The sequence below is a fragment of the Brienomyrus brachyistius genome, chromosome 19 (assembly GCF_023856365.1).
Source record: "Brienomyrus brachyistius isolate T26 chromosome 19, BBRACH_0.4, whole genome shotgun sequence".
Classification (NCBI taxonomy): Eukaryota; Metazoa; Chordata; class Actinopteri; order Osteoglossiformes; family Mormyridae; genus Brienomyrus; species Brienomyrus brachyistius.
This window is the reverse complement of record NC_064551.1, coordinates 9,242,299-9,262,744: the sequence shown is the minus strand read 5'-3', so window position 1 is coordinate 9,262,744 and position 20,446 is coordinate 9,242,299. Positions and strand designations below refer to the sequence as shown.

Genomic DNA, 20,446 nt, shown 5'->3' with positions numbered 1-20,446 from the left:
AAAATTTCACATGAACATATGCTAATTAACAGTAACACAAAAAATAAACAAGAATTTCACCTGTTCTCCAAAAAGTTACTGACAGTTATTGGATGGCTAAATAAACTGTGCTTAAGTTCCCAAACCTCTCCTTAGGGGCACCTCTTGGGTGTATTGGATGGTATCTGCAAATACTGGGGTGATTTTAGTAGAGGTTTTCAAATGGCGCAGCTGACACATTGACAAGACATAATATCATAGTTCTACACCAACATGAAGATCATTTAAATTATATAATTTTATGTAACTGCTTAAGACTGAATACCCAAAATATTAGGTCTACCAGACTTACCTTATTATTGACTTTGAAACAATACAGGGGTTTGCTATGCATGTGAAATGACATTCTCCCTTAAAGAAGGTCTTTTTTAAAAGCTTTTCGGTAGAGGGTTTAGTTATGAAAGTTATGAAAATAAAAGGCTAAAATAAATTGAATAATCTCTGTAAATGAGGGTTAGCAGTTTTTGTGACTCTTGCAAGAATGAAGCAAAAGAAATATGTACAGCAATAATTGTGATATACACAAACATACTCTGTCCCTTTCATTGTGCATATACTATATGGTGAAACTGTATTACAGTAATTCAATTCAGTTCAGTTTTTTTATTTATTTTTATATAGCGTCTTTCACAACAGAGTCATCCCAAAGCACTTTACATGGATGTGTTATGAAACATAAAACATCATTAGAGAGAAATAGAGAACGGGTAAAAGGGAGGAAAGGAATTAAATAAAGAAAGGCAGAAGATAACGGAGGAGAGGAACCAAAAACTCCTAAGTAAGGAGAAAAGAAACCTCCGGGGTTCCAAGGTCAGCTGGCTGCCCACCCCCCCCATGGCAATATTAACATTACTGAAAACAGAAAAGAGTGGACTCTCTAAAAGGTAGGTAGAAGCTGTGATTATAGAAAAAGACAATAATTCTCCATGCTGGTCTGTATAGGGTGGGCTGGGTTGGAAGGCTGCACCCACGATGATACAGTACGTAGGTCCCATTCGTGATGTCACCCCTCCATGGGGTTGGACTCCAGCTCAGATGGTGCCCACCCCAGGCACCATCCGGACATGTGGGATGGCAGAGAGCATGGATGGTCAAAACATGCGTTGACACATAAATGGACAAGCATAGTAGATAAAAAGACATGTACAGCAGCACCAACAGCAATAGTTATGTTGTGTTAGGTTGCAGGTAAGCTAAACTGAAGTAATGGGTCTTTAGTCGAGATTTAAAGACCAAGACCGAATTGGCATCCCGAACATAGGCTGGTAAACCATTCCACAATATAGGGGCCTTGCAGCAGAATGCTTTACCGCCCACTCTCACTTTATTTATACAGTATGTGGAATGACAAGGAAACCGGCATTCTGTGACCTGAGTGGACGACGCGGCTTGTAAACTTGAAGCAATTCTGTCACGTAAGCAGGAGCTAGACCTTTAAGTGCCTTATATGTAAGTAGGAGAACTTTGAAATCAGCTCTAAACTTAACAGGAAGCCAATGGAGGGAACTAAGAACAGGGGTTATGTGTTCAAACTTCCTGCTCCTGGTGACAATTCAAGCTGCTGCATGTTGAAAATGCTGCAAGGTATTTAGTGTACGGTGTGTGCTCGCAGATTCCAGAGTATTACAGTGATCTAGCCTACTGTACACAAAGGCACGTATCAATTTCTCTGTGTCTTGAATAGTAATAAATCGTCGCAGTTTGGCGATGTGACGTAGCTGTAGGAAGCCGCCTTCCATACTGCATTTACATGTGATTTGAATGAGAGGTTTATATCTAGGATGACGCCTAGGTTACGGGCTCAGCTGCTGAGGGAAAAGTTCAGCCCTTTGGAGTGAAGTACGGAGATTATAAAATTCCTATATGCAGACCCGGCTCCAAACAACAGAACCTCGATTTTCTGAGCATTTAGTGATAAGAAGTTTTCCGCCATCCAGGTTTTGACTTCATTAAAGCAATTAGCTAAGGTGACAATAGATGTGGTGTCGTTAGGCGTAACTGAAATGTTTACTTGGGTGTCCTCGGCATAGCTGTTATAGTTAACGTTATGTTTTCTCATTATGTTTAGCATGTAGAGAGAAAACAATAAAGGACTCCAGCATTCTCCAACAATACTACACAGGGGAGAGGGTATCCTTTATTCAAGTGAAACCCAAGTCCCTGAATTATTAAACTAGCATTCAAGGAAGTTACACCTATTAATCAGCAAGTCCTTAATGGAAAGTAAGGTGTCTTCCTTCTATCATGATATATGGGATTAAAACAGAAGGATGTATCAGACAGAAATGTAGGCAAGTAGGGAAAGATTACAAAAATAAGCACACCTAGTCCAGCTTACCTGAATACTGGTATTTGTGGACGTGGGGGCTTAAACCATCGCATAAGTAAAACATACTGGTACTTACTAGTAACAGTTAATTATTCCGGCTACCGGCATACCTTTATGTGTGCGGTGCCACGGATATCTACAATTTGAAATTGTGACGTAATGAGTGTGTCCATATATTAGCACTGCAATTAATAAGTGTTGTAATCGTTTACCTCAGAATGCGTGTGTGGCGTTAACTTCCTTGGCTGTGCCACTGTTGGTGGTCTCTGCCAGGTCGCTGTTAATAATTATTAAATCATGTCCTATTGCACAGATCTGGCTATACTGGTCTCATAAGTGGGGATCTCAGGTCGTTGATGAGATTGATGACATGATCTGCAGACATGAAGCTCTCAAGATGGCGGCAGGTGAAACCCTTTGCGGGGCAAAGGCAGCCGGGTAGCCCCTGGAAGCTCAGGGTGCGCTAACAAGGGGGGGGGGGGCAAAGCCCGCCGGGCAGCCCCTGGAGCCTCAGGGTGCGTTAACAAGGGGGGGCGGGGCAAAGGCCGCCGGGCAGCCCCTGGAACCTCACCATGCCTGGAACGGCCACACCCAAGCTGTACACACAAGAGGTACCAGGTCTTCCAGGTCTTTTTTAAGGTACCAGGTCTTCTGCCTGTTAAGGCTTTCCTCATTAATATGTTACTCTGAACAAGTACTCAGTGTTGACAAGACAGGGGCCACTGACTTTCCCAGAAAGGCAACTCATCAGATCAGAAGGCCAACACTGGGGAGGCGAATTTGACCAAACCCAAAAAGTGAGCTGTGAGCTTAAATCATTGGATTGTTGGGCTAACAGTATGATTACTGAGTGCAGCCATCTGGAGGTGGTCACAGCCATTAAAGAGGACCACGGCTGCCCTTAATTTAGTCTGAAGTATGTAATAAAAGTTACTGAAGGATGTATCATATAAATCAAGATTACCACCCATTTCAACTTCAATGGTTTCCTGTTATTAATGCATAGATCTATATCATACAGTGTCCAGCTAGCTAATAAACATCATTCATTGAAAGTTCTACTTGTAAGAATAATAATCTAAAAGCATAAATATTTAGGGGCCAAGCACTGAAGCTGTGAGGCACCTATTATAATTGTTAGAATTTTTCAATATTAGCATACTTTCTGCAAAGGGATTCTGTTGTAGCCCATAGAACACCTTGCTGGATTTTGATGAAATTTGGCACTTTGATAGGGGACTGTCCAAAGGCCTCAAATTTTGGGATCCATGCATTTCGAGGTGCATTTTTGAATTTGCTATTACCTTTGGATGTACTCACCATATAACCGTGTTGTTGTCTCTGGTGAAATCTTAAGAAATCCCACGGATGGGACAACCTGTCAAGTCGACTGGATTTATGTGGCTGCAATTTTGGATTTAATCCAAAACCTTAAAATCAGAAATTCAAAATTCTAAAATTCTAAAGTCAGAATTCAAAAAGTCAAACCTTCACCAAACTTTGTAAAGATGACCATCAGACAAAGCCTCACGAATGTTATCAAACTGATTTTATATTTTTCAGAATCGTTTGTCTGTTATACCAAATATGACAGTGAAGCAGCCAAACAGGAACTGAAATCATATCTTGGCCGGTCTTTGGTCAACTGACATGGAATTTGCAGTGAGTGCATGCAGCCATACCCTTGGCGAAATCACATGAAGTTTCCTTGGCAACTATGCCCTGATAGTTTGCTTTGCCCCATCATTACTGCTTGCAGTTATATTTAATATCATAACTGTTTATGTAGGCAGACATCTTGACCTTAGTGACTTGCCGAGTTTCATTCAGAAGGCTGAAAATGAGATGTTATGCCAATTGAAATACAGATATGTGCTGGAATGTAATGCTTACCCACAATAACCGTTTTCGATCAGCTATCAAGATTAAAGTCTTATCTGATGCACTGTGGGGTTTCGCTTCTTGCATCAGGCTTCAGTTCAGTTACCATGTTAGACTTCCCTAACACTACAGCTGTGTGCACAACACTAGATATTATCTCCTCATTTGTGGTTACCTGTTTCAAATGGGAACGTGTGGCTCCATTTGTATGTTTTGTTATTTGTGTAAAATTTGTTAGATTACGTTATCAACTGCCTGCGATTTTTTTTCCGCCCAGAAACAATTTAGTTAGTTCATTAGAAGGATCCTTCCTGGTTCTTTGGCAATAATTTTTATGCTGCTGACTACACGTTAAGGACTGCTGATTACAGAATAGGGACACGTCCTTCTTCTCACAGGAGAGAATATATTTGGAATATATTTACCTAAAGTAAGGCACCTAAAATTAAGATAATCACGTTATATGTTTAAAAAGTTATATTTAAAGTAAGCTACATCACTAAAAATCCAGGAGGATGGGCTGAATGCCCAATTAGTATTTGTAATATTTATTTTCCTAAATAATCTACCAATTGTAATGATCGACGGTATTCCCCAGTAACGTCGCATTTCATATTATAATCGATGACACATGCTGCCCTCTGCCGGTTCTTAAGGCAACTACCCTCCGAAAAACAATGCAATCAAAAACATGGCAAATAGGACAACGTTCACGATTCTTTAGTGTTTCAATTAAGCTAAGTCACCATTTTAAAATAACATAATAAATTTTAAATACTTAATTTAAGTAATCATTCCCGGGATTGAAATCGCGGTGCATTGGATAAACAATTTTGAAACAAATGAATAATTGTAGAAATATTAAATTGCACCATCTTGTGCCCTGATATTGCAACATATCGATAATTTGAAATACATCATTGAATGGACCAGCACTTTGGCAGCACAAGTTTTATTTATTCAGAGTAAGATGTGTCAACATCCAGCATGACAAAAATTGTACAAAGTTCACGATTTAAAAATGAAATATCACAGCAACTTGTGATCTTACACATTTATAGCAAAATTAAAATGTTAATAAATCCATGCTGTGTAGTACAAAAATAAATTAAACTTCAATTCCACCGAGAGAGAAAGAGAGAGAAAGAGAGGTAAAGAGTGTGAAAGAAAGGAAAAGAAAACACAATTGTTTATACAAAATCCGATTGTTATTCATTTGTACTTAAATGAACGTAGAAATGGATACATAAGAATAAACTCTGATGAATTCACAATTATTTATATATCAGCTATTGAGCATTCTAACATGTGACATCATCTTTTGTGTTCCCTATGGAAATAGTAACAGGTAAAATTGATATTACAATATATACCAACAGTTGACGAGCAGTTGTGCTTAATATCCCTTTGCCATTGTACCGATAACGACAGTTGACTTAAAATAAATAAATAAATAAATAAACAAACAAACAAACAAGCAAATAAATAAATGATCATTAAAAAAAGTAAAAACGTATCAATAGCTCTAACTCTACTGGAAGCGTCACTATATTGACTAGGCTGCGGACACGATGCTTTATAGAAAGGCGGAAAAAAATGCCCTAAAAGGGACGGATTAAGGATTGTACAATGTGCACGGTTTACGCCAGGGAGAAGCACCTTTGCGTTAGCCCTCTTTAAAGGCAAAGAAGAACATAGCCGACACAACTAACAGCACATTTAAATATGGGGATGCACAAGCACTGTAGTGCTCGTGTACCTGAATTTCATTTTCTTGACCAATAAGCTCGTTGCGGTCGCTCTACAACCAATTCAGATTTACTTTTTCATGTTTACACCGCCTTTATATGCAAAAGTGCTTCTGAAATTCTTTGATTAATTATTTTCTAAATTATGTTGCAACGTATAATCATTGTAGTATAACAATATATGCATTTAATGCTATTTGTGTCTGAAATGTTTCTGAACACCGGGACATTACACAACTCTCCTTATAAAGATACATTTACAAGACAAGCGGGAATAGTCGACCGGCAGCTACATTCGTGGGGACAACCCTGTTTTTCCAGCCCTGATTATCATGTGTAAATTTTCGCTCGCGGAAATCAAATGATATTTTCCGTGTAGAAACATCAACAATGATGAAACGATGGAGTGCGTGTGCAAAACTAAAGTACTTAGATAAAAAAAAAAAAATAGGAAAAAAATCGCATCCGTGTTTATTTTTTAAATTATGTATTCAAAATATTCATGTAAAATATTTATTTAGCATACAGTAAGATTACTGTTCTGCCTGTTCATTTACTTTTGCATATACAAAGACTATTTCAGTTGCATTTCAGTTCAATGAGGATTAATTTATCACGACACCCAGACCTTGGAATTTCAGAGACCAGGCATATTTGACAAAGAAATACTACTGAGGTTAGAGTGCTTCATAAAATGGCACAGTTTTAAGCAAAATAGAGCTATATCACACTACCTTTTCTGTGCGTAAACCTATTATATATTAAAGCCCAGTTTTACAAAATTTTGCTCCGATTCGGTGTCAGCACATTGGCAATATACGGTAAAACAAGAAAACACTGAAAGATGCGGCCAGAGGTCGCCGAACAACATTCCCTTCTTATCAAATAAGAATTGATGACACATGCTAATTAAAGTAATTTTGAAAGATGATGTGGTTTTTCGTGTAATTATGTTTACGACAATGTCACATAAACAAGCAAAGAAACAAACGGCAAAACAAGAAGACTGCTGGCCGCATGTTTTAGTGTTATCGAACATTCCCTTCTTATCGTATAAGAATTGGTAACATAATAAAAGTGCTTTTAAAACATGATTTGGGTGTTCGTGTTATGTTTGCTGTAATCTCGCACAAATAAATAAATATGCACAAACAAACAAATAAATAAATGATATATAGGACTTCGAAAAACTCAGAATTCAATAAATTACATCAAGGTCTTGCAAAGAAAGAATTTGACGGAATAATTAATCTGACAAAGGAAAAAGTCTTTGCGCATTTCCATTTCTCGTTTTCCCGTGTCCTGCTCAACTCTTGAATACTAAACTTATTTCGCCAGTTGTTGAGAGGAGCGTGTGCCCTGTGTGGCTGGTACACGGGCAATGTGCATACTTCAGCAGCTATAAACATGGCCAAACATTATGAAAGCGTACAAAACGTGGATGTCGTCGAAAACTATTTTCGTTAGCCATTTTCAAAGCATGACCAAATAAAATAAACGAATAAATTAAGTGGATGTTGATCAAGCATAGTAGTTTTAAAACATGGAAAAATCTACTTGTTGTACTGTGTGATTAATTACAGCACAGAGTCAGGATGCCGTTACTGCTGTCTCCAGGCTTCGTCTCCGGAGCGCCCGCTACACTTGGATTCCTTGCACCGCCTGCTTTATGCTCTCCAGCAGCGCCTTGTTCTCTGGACTCTGGTACTGATCCTGATGCGTGTACATGTCTGTCAGTGTCGTCACGTAGGCGTCAAAGTTGTGTTCATTCATGGGCTCCTGCAGGACACAATGTTAGAATTAGGGTTGATGAGGCATCAGGTACGGCGGTGACATCGGCCGCAAGCTGCGACACTCCCCCATTACCTGTGGAAAATGCCATCGGTATAGTCCTCTGCCATGCTGTAATTAGCACTGACTGCACTGGAAGGTGAAGTGACCAGTTTGTGAGGAGAAAGTTACTCCAAACACTGTCATAGAAATAAAAAGTTTCCATGCTAGCAAAACTGTTACTCCCCTATTAGTATGGTATTAAAAGTGCTTCTGTCGTAGATGTGAAATCGATTGTGTGTGTTCTTCATCAGCTGTTTCATCTGAACCATGCTAAACATCTGTTTGCATCTGGGTGATCCGATGTCAGGCCATGGCCAGCTAGCTGAATGATGGCAGTAACAAATACACAAGCGGATAAACAAGCTTTTTTTCATTTGGATAAATGACAATGAGGATGGTGTGGAGGAAAATTTGGGGGTCAGGGTAAGATGTGACTAAGACAAAGAAAACTTTATAAGATAAATAAAAGCAAAGGTGTGCTTTTCTGTTTGTGGGCGGTGGAGGTGATGAGTGTGTGTGTGTGTCTGTGTGTAACATCCATGAATAAGATACCTTTTCCTGTCCTGTATACTGGATTAGCATTAAACCCATCTGTCTTTTTCTGCCTAGTAGCAAGTCACTGGCAATTTGTTTCTGCTGAAAACTTTTTTTCTTTTGCAATTAAAATTATTCAGCACCCATAATATCTACAGTTAATCTATGGTTGTGATTTTTCTGTCTATTTGTACTTTAAAGATTCTTAGAATTAAAAAAAGTCATTGGTTTTATACAACCAGCCATGTTTGACTCATTGCTAATCGCTCACTGAATTTTACCAAATGTTAGTAAATAAGATTTTAATTATAATGCTGTTGAATGATATCCAGAGTTTTTTACACTGAAATGTATGAAGTCTCCTTCAGAAAATGTTTTGCAACCAAAATTCAAAATATAAAACCAGCAAGTGACACGGTGTTCCCCGTTCTGCTCAGGAGGCCTTCCCTTCTTGGTCAGCAAAGCAGGCCAAGCGAGCATCCCACATGTGTGTTTCTGGAAAACTGCAGTGCACACGCTACACTGTGTCGACAAAGAAGAGGATTTTAAGGGGAGGAAATGAATGTGTAACGAGAGAACAATCAGATTGTGGAAAATGGATCTCTTACGCTCTGATGGGTCTGTAAACAGCTGCTATTTCTAACGGAAGCCTCTTTGTGTGGCAGCGGCTTCTATGGGGAAAGGTATAAAAAAAATGCTATTAGCCTGCTGTACACATGCTGCTGTATTCACATCTCAGGGTAAGGTGGAGTTGGGGCATTTGAACTGACAGAGAGTCACTGCTGAACTTGGTTTGAGCTGGGCAGTCATAGGATCTTCTCTGCGGCTGCACCAATCAGCTGGCCAGTCTTGGATGGATGATTCTCATTGGGCGATTTAAGGCTCAGCTGTCAATGAGACTTCCTCCTGCCCAGCTGAAACCAAGCTCTGCTGTCGTAGGGTTGCCATATTGGGGAAAAAAATGAAACGAAAAGCGAAAGAATGATGCAGAGCTGTACGCAAACTGATAAAGAACGGGAACAGAGACGTCTGGACGCAAATAATAGCCAGCAGTGTGTCGTTTGATCTGGACACTGAAATGCAGTCTCAGTACACATTTAGCATTGTGGTGGTGCCTTCGGTATGCAAACAAACGAGCAAAAAGGCAAGTGTGGAAATATAAAGACTGTCAACTGATTGGCTTACAAATGAACATCTTTATTCTGTAGGATTAATCAACAACTTTGTTTTGTAGTAACATGATACTAAATAAAACAATAGTCAGAGAAGGTGTTGCAGTTTTTTATTATGATATTATTTTTTCCTTGTTGTGTATTTTCCTAGTTTGGGATTTATCCTGACTTAAGTATTATTCTCAATAACCTTTTCATAGTACTTCATGTTTTAGCTGTGGACAGAGATTCCGTTTGGACTGAACAGAAATAAAACATTCTGAGCATAAATTCGTCATAGTTTGAGGGTAAAAATGCTTCCCGCACCGTATTAGTTTTTCTTAATTCAGTGGTAGCTTCTGACCATACTTGCTATTTGAAATAGTAAGGATAGAATTAAAGAAATAAATGAATGTTTATGGGGGAAATGCTGTTTCTGTTATGCTTTCCATATTCTATAAGAACTTGTGTTAACAAAAGGTACATCAAAACAGAAGGATGAAATGGTTTATGTATTTGGTATAAAAATATAGGGAACAACTTTGGAAAAACCACAGGACATGGTTATATTTAACACACACATTTGACTGGAATACGTGAAGGACTCAAGAGGCCAGATTAAAATGAGTAAATATTCAATTTTACTGTTTTCTCAATCCATGTAGTGAGAAACAAACATGTTTAGGTCTTATGACTTTAAGGAGCGCCAGGATGGTTAAGGCTGATTGATACAGGACGGCTTTAAGGCCTTTTGGTGAGTCCCCTTTTGTTATCTCCAGACTGGGGCACACGTAAAGGCTGTTACACCTCCCTCCAGGTATTCCATGAGGCCCAGACCCCGCCCCCCGCGATGAACATGCATGGAGGCCCCATCGCGTCACAGCACACTTCCCGCCAGGCCCCGTTTGCCGCCCGTCTGTGTCTCTTACCATATGTGGAAGCTGGATATTAGCTAAACTGTTTATCAATGACTGGCTGAGGCTGGCCAGCTCATGCAGTAGGGAGTCATTCTGCTGCTCAATCACCTTGTTCTCCTCCTCTATAGACTTCAGGTTAGTCTCCATTGTGGTGATCTCGGGGAAAAGACACAGACACAGGCCTACATGAAACTGATGTTTATATAGGGCACTGCCCTAGGCATACACACTGAACATTTTAAAAAAGAAAGCGCATTGTTTTATGACTCCAGTGGAAGTAGTCTTAGCACAACATCCTCCTGGAAAAGGTGATCTGCTATCACAGATATACGGTATAGATATATGGAGGCAACTAATCAAATTTCACCGATTCCACTGGTTTGCAATTAACTTGCTTGTAGGGGTGTACACAAGAGTGGGACCATAGAGGCATTGACCCCAAGTGAAAGATGATTGGCTCCAGGAGTACCCTCATCTTGTCAGACACTGATTCAAAACAAATCATTGGCTGATGATAAGGCTAGCCCCGCAGTATGAATTATGGCCCCTCTTAAGCACCTCGTCTTAAAAAAAATCAACTGAATTACATTGCTTTACAATGGTTATTTTCACACAATAATATCAGCAAATTAAGCACTAGGCTTCATACTTTGACTCTCTATTTGATAAGAATTCACATTGAGTCCTAGTGTCCTACCTGTGTTCTCAGTTTGATCATATCAGACTCCACTTGTGTATTCGACTCAGTCAAATCTTTTATTTCTTCATCCAGCTGCTTAATTTCCTCATCATTCTCTATCCCTGAAAGTAAAAGGTGCAGGTCACAAGTTACACTGACGTGTAAAACAGCCCAGTACATGCAAGTGCGTGCACCTGTGACACAGCATTTACAAATGCGTACAAATGCGTACAAAGGCGTAATGGCTACCTGCAGGGTAAATATTAGCACGTCACGTATGAAAGCCACAGATCCCGGAACTAAACACAATTGGTGAAGCCTTATGGATGCCCATTAGGGTTAATTCTTAGGTTCTTAGATGTTATTAATGATGCATTTCGACATCTTGTTTAATCAATAAAATGCATTTAATCCAAGAAAGCGTGACCATTCAGTTTTGTGTTGGACAGCTTGGACGTGGTTAAGACCAAGGTTTTTATGAGCAACACGATAACTGGGTATCTAATAAGCATGCAAACGATACATGCATTGACAGTAAAAATATGCCGTGATGTACAACCATTTAGTACGACTGATTAAGTGTAGAAATGTCTGTAATAATTATTCTTATGTTCAGGAGGCAGTATAATTTCCAGTAATTTTCCACATTTATGTCTGTCAGTCACTAATTGTAGACCATCATTATGTCTCTCTTACTGCCAAATCGCTGCAAAGCTTATCATGAAACAAGTAAATTCCTGATTGGCTCCCATAGAAGGACATACCACATGCAAAATGCTGATTGCCTGTACCATGGCCTGCACAGCAGGGCCTGTATGCCAATGTCTGTCAATTGGCAGCCCCACTTGCTGCATGACGGGCTGTGGCACATGCTGATCTCCGATTAGCTGTGGCATAGCCTTCTGCAGCAGGTTGGTCATTATGTGGGATTCTGATAGGGCAACGGTACCCCAGAGCCAGACCTGCCTTCGCATGCAGATCGGGGATTGGCTCTGTGCCACGCGGGGGAGGGGGAAGCACTGTGATGGATACCTTTGCTGGCCCGTTGTTTTATTGTTAGCATTTCCACCCCAGACATTCTGGCTTTCTTCATGGCTGACGTGGCCCGGGGACACCCGGAGAGGCTGGGGGGGGGTAAAATATGGGGTGTTAGCCATAGAAAAGCACACCACCCCCCCCAGCCGCCCGAAGGAACAGGAAACTTCACCTGCGGTGGGTCAGGAAGCTGCCGCTGACGTGGCCCGACCCATCGCAGCCCGGGGTGGGACATGACATGCCCTCTGTCTTCCCTGACTTCCAGGCGAACTGGGAGCCGTTGACGTAGCCGTCCTTCTGCCGCTTAGCCGCCAGGGGGCAGCCAGAAGCACTGCGGTGAGATGCATACTTCCCTGTCACATGGCCCTGGCCATCGCAGCCGGGGACAGGACACCTGGGGACATGGAGGGCTGAGGAGTGACAGGGCTTCACGGCCGGGCGAACTGTCAACGAAATTCTGCTGGTGTTGAGTGGGATTCTGTTAAGCCGTAAGCGGCCATCATGAACCGCGGGGCACATCTGCTGCTATATCTCTGCAGCTAACGATAGCGCTAGATTAAATTCAGTGCCGGAATTTTCTGTTGACCAGGTACAGCAAGTCTCACCCACTCGAGTTGTTTCACACAGGATTCAATTTCCGAAAAAAACATAAAAATTGAGAGGAACTATTTGGAAATTAGAAATGAATTGGGGAGTGAGCCTTTACAGAGGCTGCAGGACTGAAGTGGTGCCACATGATATTCCATTCGGAGGGCTGATCTGCTTTAGCGGATGCCCGCTGGTGTCCTTGGAAGACAGGCTGAGCCTAATTAAGATGAACAGCGTGTTTCCTTTCCTCCAAACCTGCAGTGAGGATGTTTGCACACTGTGCTACGTATCATTACTGTGGTAATGATGACGGTCACCTGCAGGTCTGCACAGGAGGAGGAATAGCCTGTCATGGCTTAGGAATATTTAATTACAAAAAAAGCACAAGTTTTCCTGTGATGCAGATGTTGCATGTAAAAGCCGCAGCAAAGCAGCATCCGTGACTCTGTAAAACTGAAATTCGATTTCCCAGAATGCACTGCAGGAGGGAGCATGCAGACGACTCACCTTATCGGCTCTTGGTCTTCTTTGTCCTCTTTGCTGTGTGTGATCTTAATGCCGCTCCGCTTGGCCCTTGGACAGCCGGACAAGCTACATGGGGAGTGGGAAAAATGAACGGACGAAACAAAAAAACAGTCATCAAAGGAGGGAACGGTAAGGTGATCATCATTAGGGGCAACATAAGACAATCACACATTACCAGCAGGTCAGAGACAACGATTCGCCCAGGCACACGTTTCTGGAAAGCAGGAGGACACCCACACGACATAAGAATGTGCCAAAGCTGGGCTGGCCTCTGCACCCCTGAGCCTGGGGTTGTGAGGTGACAGTGGCACCACTACAGCTCGCAGTTCATACTAAACACTCAAAATGAGAACAGCAGTAACAGCATTTGCTACCTGTAGCTGGAATGTCGGAGGATAGCATCAGAATTTGTCAGAAAGAAATGCAGATATATTATAAATGTTAAATAACCAACCAGAAGACTTCACTTCAGCCTGCTGGCAGCCGGGCCCAGCGGAGCAGCACCCTTTCTGGGAGTATGAATCTATAAACACCCCTGGTGGACGTTTTCCTGCATGACTCCTGCTGACTGCGTGGTGATTACGTGTCACTAACTAAACACAGAACATGACATTTGAGGAGTCTTGTTGAAGGGGGTGTCTGGTTCCGAGCATTAAAGCACAAAACTTCAGAGCTTCTTCTCGCTACTACAAATAAAAGAACTAATTAAACTGAATACAACCCTCCATCTTGCAAATCCTTCTCTAGAACAAGGTCATGGATGGGGTTTGGAGCTCATCATGGGCAGCAAAGGGTACTATCATGCTATTTTGTTCTGTCGACTGTCTATATGTACTGTATTGCACCTGCTGTTTACTTGTAAAATTGCATTGTGTACTATGTCTTTTTTCCAGCATTCACTGTTCAGTTTTTCTTTGTCAGCTGATCTTCATGCTACCTGTGATGCTCTGCATGAACACAGTTTTGTTTCATGTGGGTGAAATGACAATAAAGTGACTTGACTTGAAGATTGGAATACATTCTGCAAGGGATATCGGTCCAGTCCAAGACAGACGCAAGTACACAATATAGACATTATTAGGATGCCAATTAGACTAATTGCACATTTTCTATCTGCATTAACACACCCTCAACACATAGAGAGCGGGGGTGGGATTCAAACCTGCAGCCACAAAGTAACGAGGCTACCCACAACACAACTAACAAACTACCAAGAAGAAGAGAGGCAAAGATGAAGAGAAAAAGTGAAAAGATGACATTCTCCTTACCTCCTGTGGGAGGCGTAGTTCCCAGTAATGTGTCCTGACCCATCACAGCCCGGTGTGGGACACCTGACGAGACAAACCACCACACTTCACATAGATGGATAATTTGACTTTAAAGCCACTTCAGCAGGCTTGAGGGCACACATGAAAACAGCTCTGTGGCTGTAATTGATGGATCCCAAAGTGTGAGAACCAGATTAGAATTCACATAAATGGCTACGGTGATTTAAAAAGTTTTTAAAAGATTTCAAAACATTCAATTACTCCGATGAGTAGAGGCACATATCTAATAATGAAAATATTTCAGGCTTGAATATGGGAGCAGTATTTTATCCTGGGTTTCTCATTTCCTTGTGATTTTACTGGGAAACATGCAGATAATGAAAGCATTTTAAACAGCAACCAAGAGGCAGGCATCTCACTTGATGTCTTGCGCGTTGGTCGCCATCATACGGATGCCTTTGTCAGCCATAGGACAAGCAGACAGGCTGTAAAACATGGCAGACAGGAAGGGGATTTAACACCGGGGAACAATACAGGCAGGTCCTGGAATCCACAGCTAACTTGAGAGTGCCTCCCTCTCTGATGATTAACATTTGGATTAATCCCAAACACCTCCAACATCTAAAGACGTGACGGGATCATTTTCAGCTCTGGTGGAAAACGAGGCCGGTGCTAGCAGGACAGACTCATTTTAAAATTAGCATGCATGAATAAAAACGCCCCCCAGGAGGGTCAGTGCGTCGCTGAAAGCAGCGCCGACGTCACCCGGACGCAGCGTGAACGCGCAACCGGTACGGCAGGTCGCACCAACCCTCGAGGTGTAACCAGCCATGGAATCACAGGGGAGATCAAATAATTCTCAGATCAGCAGATAAAACCCGAGCACCTTCTCTTTCTGGTTTCATATTATTCAAACTGAAATTTAATATGCAGTCTAGATGAAATGGGATCTACGTACAAAACCATCTACCGTAATCTACTGGCTAAATTAGCATTAGCCACATTAGAATACTCGGGGTGATGCCTTTTAACCCCCACCCTCACAGTCAGTTTCACATTGTCTCATGGGTGACTAATGGGTGAGCCCCCTCCCATCCCAAAAGCTTAAAAAAACAACCTAAACTTGCAAGCATGAACAAAACACAACAGCAGTTGATTAGATGAGAAATTCACGGTTGACAATAAGCTTCCCCCTAGCAGAATGAGCAGCCCACAAACCCCACCCCCACCCCAGGATTTACCCTATCAGTTCCTTCTTGCTCTCCTTGCATGGAGGGTACTTGGGCTTGGGGCTGGCAATCGTCACCTCTCCTGGGTACTGGCGGTCCTCCAGAAGGTCCTGGAATGGGTCCAAGTCGCCGGGCTGTGTGTGTGCATGTGTTGGGGGGGGGGGGGGATTCGGGAGGAGGTAGAGATGTGCATCCCATTTTAAGCTGTGGCGCAGTGTCGATCACAGTGACAGATTTAGGGCAGGGATCACAGTCAGTACACCGCGGTAACACCCGTGCTACAACGGGCCCAGCACCTCGCAAACAGCGACGCTGCGCTTTCCGGCATTTTCCTGACACCGTGTCACATCTCGTCTTTTCTTTCACCTGACTGCTTGTAAAGTTCATGTAAAACTTGAGGATTTTTTTTACATTCACACTCAGAATGTTTGCATATATGGAGCTTCTGTCCCTTTAGACAGGATTAGGATAAAATGTCGGAAAATGCTGTTTTTAATGGAGCTGGTGACCAGGATCATGGAGATTGAATAACCCGGAGACAGTTGTGTATCATGGAAGCCAGTTATTTACGCTGAAATGTGACAGACATCATCGCTTACCTTAGCCAGTCACCATCCTAGGATTTTTTAAGGTAGGGGGCATAAGAGGGACCATAATTCACCCCGAGGGACCAACCTTATGCCTAGCCAATGATATGACTTGAACTGGTGAGTGACAGGGAGGAGGCATTGTGGGGGGCAATCAGCTTTCAGCTGGGGCAAGTGGCCCTGTGGCCCCGCCCCTGTATATGACCTGCCTTTAGCAAATGATACACAATCACTTTGTGCACTTGGATAGGAGTCACATGTCCAGGCTGTCAGCAAATGACACCCAAAGGCTGCTTTCATCTTCTACGAGCATCGTACAGAGAGCTCTAAAAACAGATTGGAGTTTTCATGCTCCACACCACATTGCTTGCAAATAAACTTTTTAAATTTACCACGCCTGTCATCCCAAAACATGAAATAACAGGAGATGATCGAAACCTCATTTTACAGCCTCTATGATTTTGTTATGCTTTGAGCCTGTGGTCACCTCCAGCCTGCAAAACTGGAGCGAGCTCACTGCAGTACCAGCGGCTGGTCCATAGATGGCACTCTAGTGCAGCTGTGGCTGCGCGCCAGGCAGACAGAACTGCACTCACTGCATCCCTTCTCTGGACATGGATGGTGAACGGTCCCAAGTCAGCTTCTGATGTCAATCTAAACTTGTCTATTATACTACCCATTTATTATACATTAATTCAATTTCAAATTGCTTTGGCTGAATGTAGCCAAATAATGACCATCCATCCATCCATCCATCCATCCATCCATCCATCCATCCATCCATCCATCCATCCATCCATCCACCCATAACCACTTCTCTGGCAGAGGACAAATGGCAGAAACAGCTTGGATGGGCTTCTGGTCCATCTAGCAATAATAATAATAATAATAATAATAATAATAATAATAATAATAATAATAATAATGGTTATGGTGTCAGTATAACCTGAATGGCATTAGTTGCATAGGTTCTGGTGTTTATCTGACTCCTCGTCCCTCCAGAGCAATGGCTATGTTGGTGCCGTACCTCTTTGGGGCCGTCGCTGTGCTCCAGGGGCAGGTCCCAGCAGTCGGCGTCACCCAGTTGGTAGCAGCGGCTGCTCAGCAGAGCCTGGCGCCGGGGTGACATGGGTTCCAGCGGGGTCAATACTGTGCAGTTACTCTCAGGGGCGCCGTGCAGCTGTGTCATGTTCATGTCCAGCGCTCCCTGGTCCTCCACGTCTGCATCAGGGCTCTGGGGGAGGCATGGATAGATGGAGAGAGAGAGAACGAGAGATAGAGAGGGATAGAGAGAGGGAGAGAGAGAGAGAGAGAGGACGGCCATTACTCTGAGGCTCATACACCCCTTAAAGCTCCAAATGCTGATGCACCAGCCATGTGACGCATATATCTCCCAGCACCACCCGCCGCCCGTGGCCCTGGGCGTGGCTGCCTGCGAAGGTCTATGTGTGTGTGCCTGGCTTCAGACATCAAGCACTGCAGAAAGTCCACCAACTCCTACAAAAGGCTAAACTAGCGCTACATGCCCCGTTAAAATCACAGTCACGCTCATCACCCCCCCATCTCTGAGAGAACAGTCCTGGCTGACTGAGGCACCCGACCACAGCGGGAGATAGATGCTGTATGTCATAGGAGGTCTGGTACCTGCAAAGAGCGAGCCAATCGTACTCGCTAGCTAGGATATCTGCTTTAATACTAGTGTGCCTTCCTATGAACAGGAGGGAAATGCAGTACTTTTCAGCTAAGGTGCGGAGAGCACTCCAATCATGGGGTATATTTCATTAAAAAAATGTACGATGAGTAATTTTCATTAAGTGATAATGAAAATTAAAGAATTTTACTGCAGAAATTGCATAGATGGTGCTGTTCTGGGTCCAGGCTTCAGGCATCCACAACACTACGAGGTCTTTATCATGCCCCCCCCCCCCGACTCAAAGCACCTGCTCCATCTTTATCGTGTTCTGCCCCACCTGACCTGGAGCACCCTCTCCCTCTTTATCGTGCTCCACGCTCCGCTGAACTGGAACATCCTCTCCATCCTTAGTGTGCTCTGCTCCCTCCAACCCGCAGCACCTTCTCCATCTTTATTGTGCTCTGCTCCCTCCAGCCCGAAGCACCTTCTCCATCTCTACCATGCTTTGCCCCCTCCAACCCGCAGCACCTTCTCCATCTTTATCGTGCTCTGCCCCCTCCGACCTGGAGCACCCTCTCCCTCTTTATCGTACTCCACGCTCCGCTGAACTGGAACATCCTCTCCATCTTTAGTGTGTTCTGCTCCCTCCAACCAGAAGCACATTCTCCATCTTTATCGTGCTTTGCCCCCTCTGACCTACAGCATCTTCTCCATCTTTATCATTCTCCGCCCCCCCTCTGACTCAAAGCACCCTCTCCCTCTTTATCGTGCTTCACGCCCCACTGACCTGGAACATCCTCTCCATCTGTAGTGTGCTCTGCCCCCTCCGACCCGAAGCACCTTCTCCATCTTTACTGTGCTCTGCCCCCACTGTACCAAAGCACCCTCCCCATGTTTATCATGCTCTGCCTCCACCTACCCGGAGCACCCTCTCCATCTTTATCGAACTCCACTCCCGTTGATCCAGTGCACCCTCTCCATCTTTATCATGCTCTGCCCCCGCCCAGGCATCATGCTGAGGAGAGAGGAGGAGAAGCATTGACCAGCCGCTCCCCACAGAGTCTAGTGCAGGCGGTGGGGGGGAAAGATGGATGGCTGGTCTGCTTCAGAACACATTTATAAGCAGGCCCCGTGAGCGCGAGGCAGCCTTGGCCAATCACCGGCCGGGAGTGCTTCCCTGGGGGAGCGGGGGCACTTGAGGGGCAGACTGTGTGAACTTTGTCTAGTTTATCCTGTTTACTTTTTCACTTTGGAGCACCTGAAGGTGAGGCGTTAAAAAAGAGCGAATAAAAAATACACACTAGAGAGGAGGGAAGGCAACACTTTGCCAGTGATGCAGTGCTGCACAAGCGGCCTCGTCGCAATTAAAAGTCGGCAGGGGGAGCTGGGTCCGGCTCGCAAGCCGCAACCCAACATGAGCGCCCGCATCCCCACTGGAGCTGCTGCAGGGCTGCATTTTTTTCTCGTTCTTTTTCAGGAAACAGGAGAAAGCAGGAGGAGCGCCAACTCCTTCCTCAGCAGCTGGAGGCAGTGGCAGAGCTCCATGGGTGCCCTGAGGTGACAGCAGACAGTGGGGTAACCGTAGGTGATGGGAAGGTGGGGGATTCAGGGGTCGTTGACCTTGAGAACTCCAGCATCCGTGAGTTGATGCTGTAGCTTTGCTGCACCATGACGCCTGTGTTTGTGTCATATATACCTCATGTGGGCCAGATTCAGAGCGGCGGGATGCATATACAGGAAAGCTGATTGGCCCTTGCCCCTGTCACTCACCGATTCAAAACAAATTATTGTCTTAGGATAAGGCTTCCCCCCTCTGTATGAATTATTGCCCCACCCCTCCCACCTTATAAAATCCTAGAATCGTCCCTCAAGAATTGTCCCTTAGGATCAGAATTCAGCAAATCCATTATATAAACAGGGAGGTAAATGCAGTGCTAACATACCAGACAAAGCCGGTTACAGGTCCTAACAGATATCACTGCTAACCAGCAAACACATCTGCTCTGCTCATCAACTGACACTTATGATTTGATTAGTTGGATCCCTGCCATTGTGCCTCCACTGTTTGTGCCTGATTCTTCCTGAAACAGGACTGCTACCACAGACCCAGTCCAGGATAAAAAATTGCAAGAGGGATGGATGGATGGATGGAGCTGTCTTGTTATACATAGAAATCTTAGGTCCGAGCAGAAGACAAGGCTTAATGTTTCTTCACAAAATCTGTCATTAAAACTGGTATAACCTTTTCATTGAACAAGTCACTATAATTAGATTAAAAACAGCTCATCTTTTAATAATTTCCACATTTTCATATTAAACATTCATGCAAAATAAGCAAATTATTTGACTTTCATCCAGCTTCCCTCAGCCAGTTCCATCAGAAGAGGAAAGACGTGACTGGGAAGCATGGATTTTCCGTGAAGAGCCAGTGATGGAGCCGCGAGCAGCACTGACACTCTAACAGACACAA

The 20,446-nt window shown here is 43.4% G+C and overlaps 1 protein-coding gene across 1 annotated transcript in view; it reads right to left on the bottom strand.

The window, feature by feature from the left end:
* Nucleotides 1-6,463: 6,463 nt before the first annotated feature.
* Nucleotides 6,464-20,446, bottom strand: part of myt1la (myelin transcription factor 1-like, a) — a 68,112-nt gene continuing 54,129 nt past the window's right edge. The window contains 11 exon segments of the mRNA XM_048986405.1: nt 6,464-7,776; nt 8,973-9,035; nt 10,445-10,588; nt 11,130-11,233; nt 12,144-12,235; nt 12,319-12,540; nt 13,242-13,325; nt 14,528-14,590; nt 14,947-15,012; nt 15,769-15,890; nt 17,371-17,577. Of these exon segments, the coding sequence (XP_048842362.1) occupies nt 7,636-7,776; nt 8,973-9,035; nt 10,445-10,588; nt 11,130-11,233; nt 12,144-12,235; nt 12,319-12,540; nt 13,242-13,325; nt 14,528-14,590; nt 14,947-15,012; nt 15,769-15,890; nt 17,371-17,577 (1,308 nt within the window). The 3' untranslated portion in view covers nt 6,464-7,635.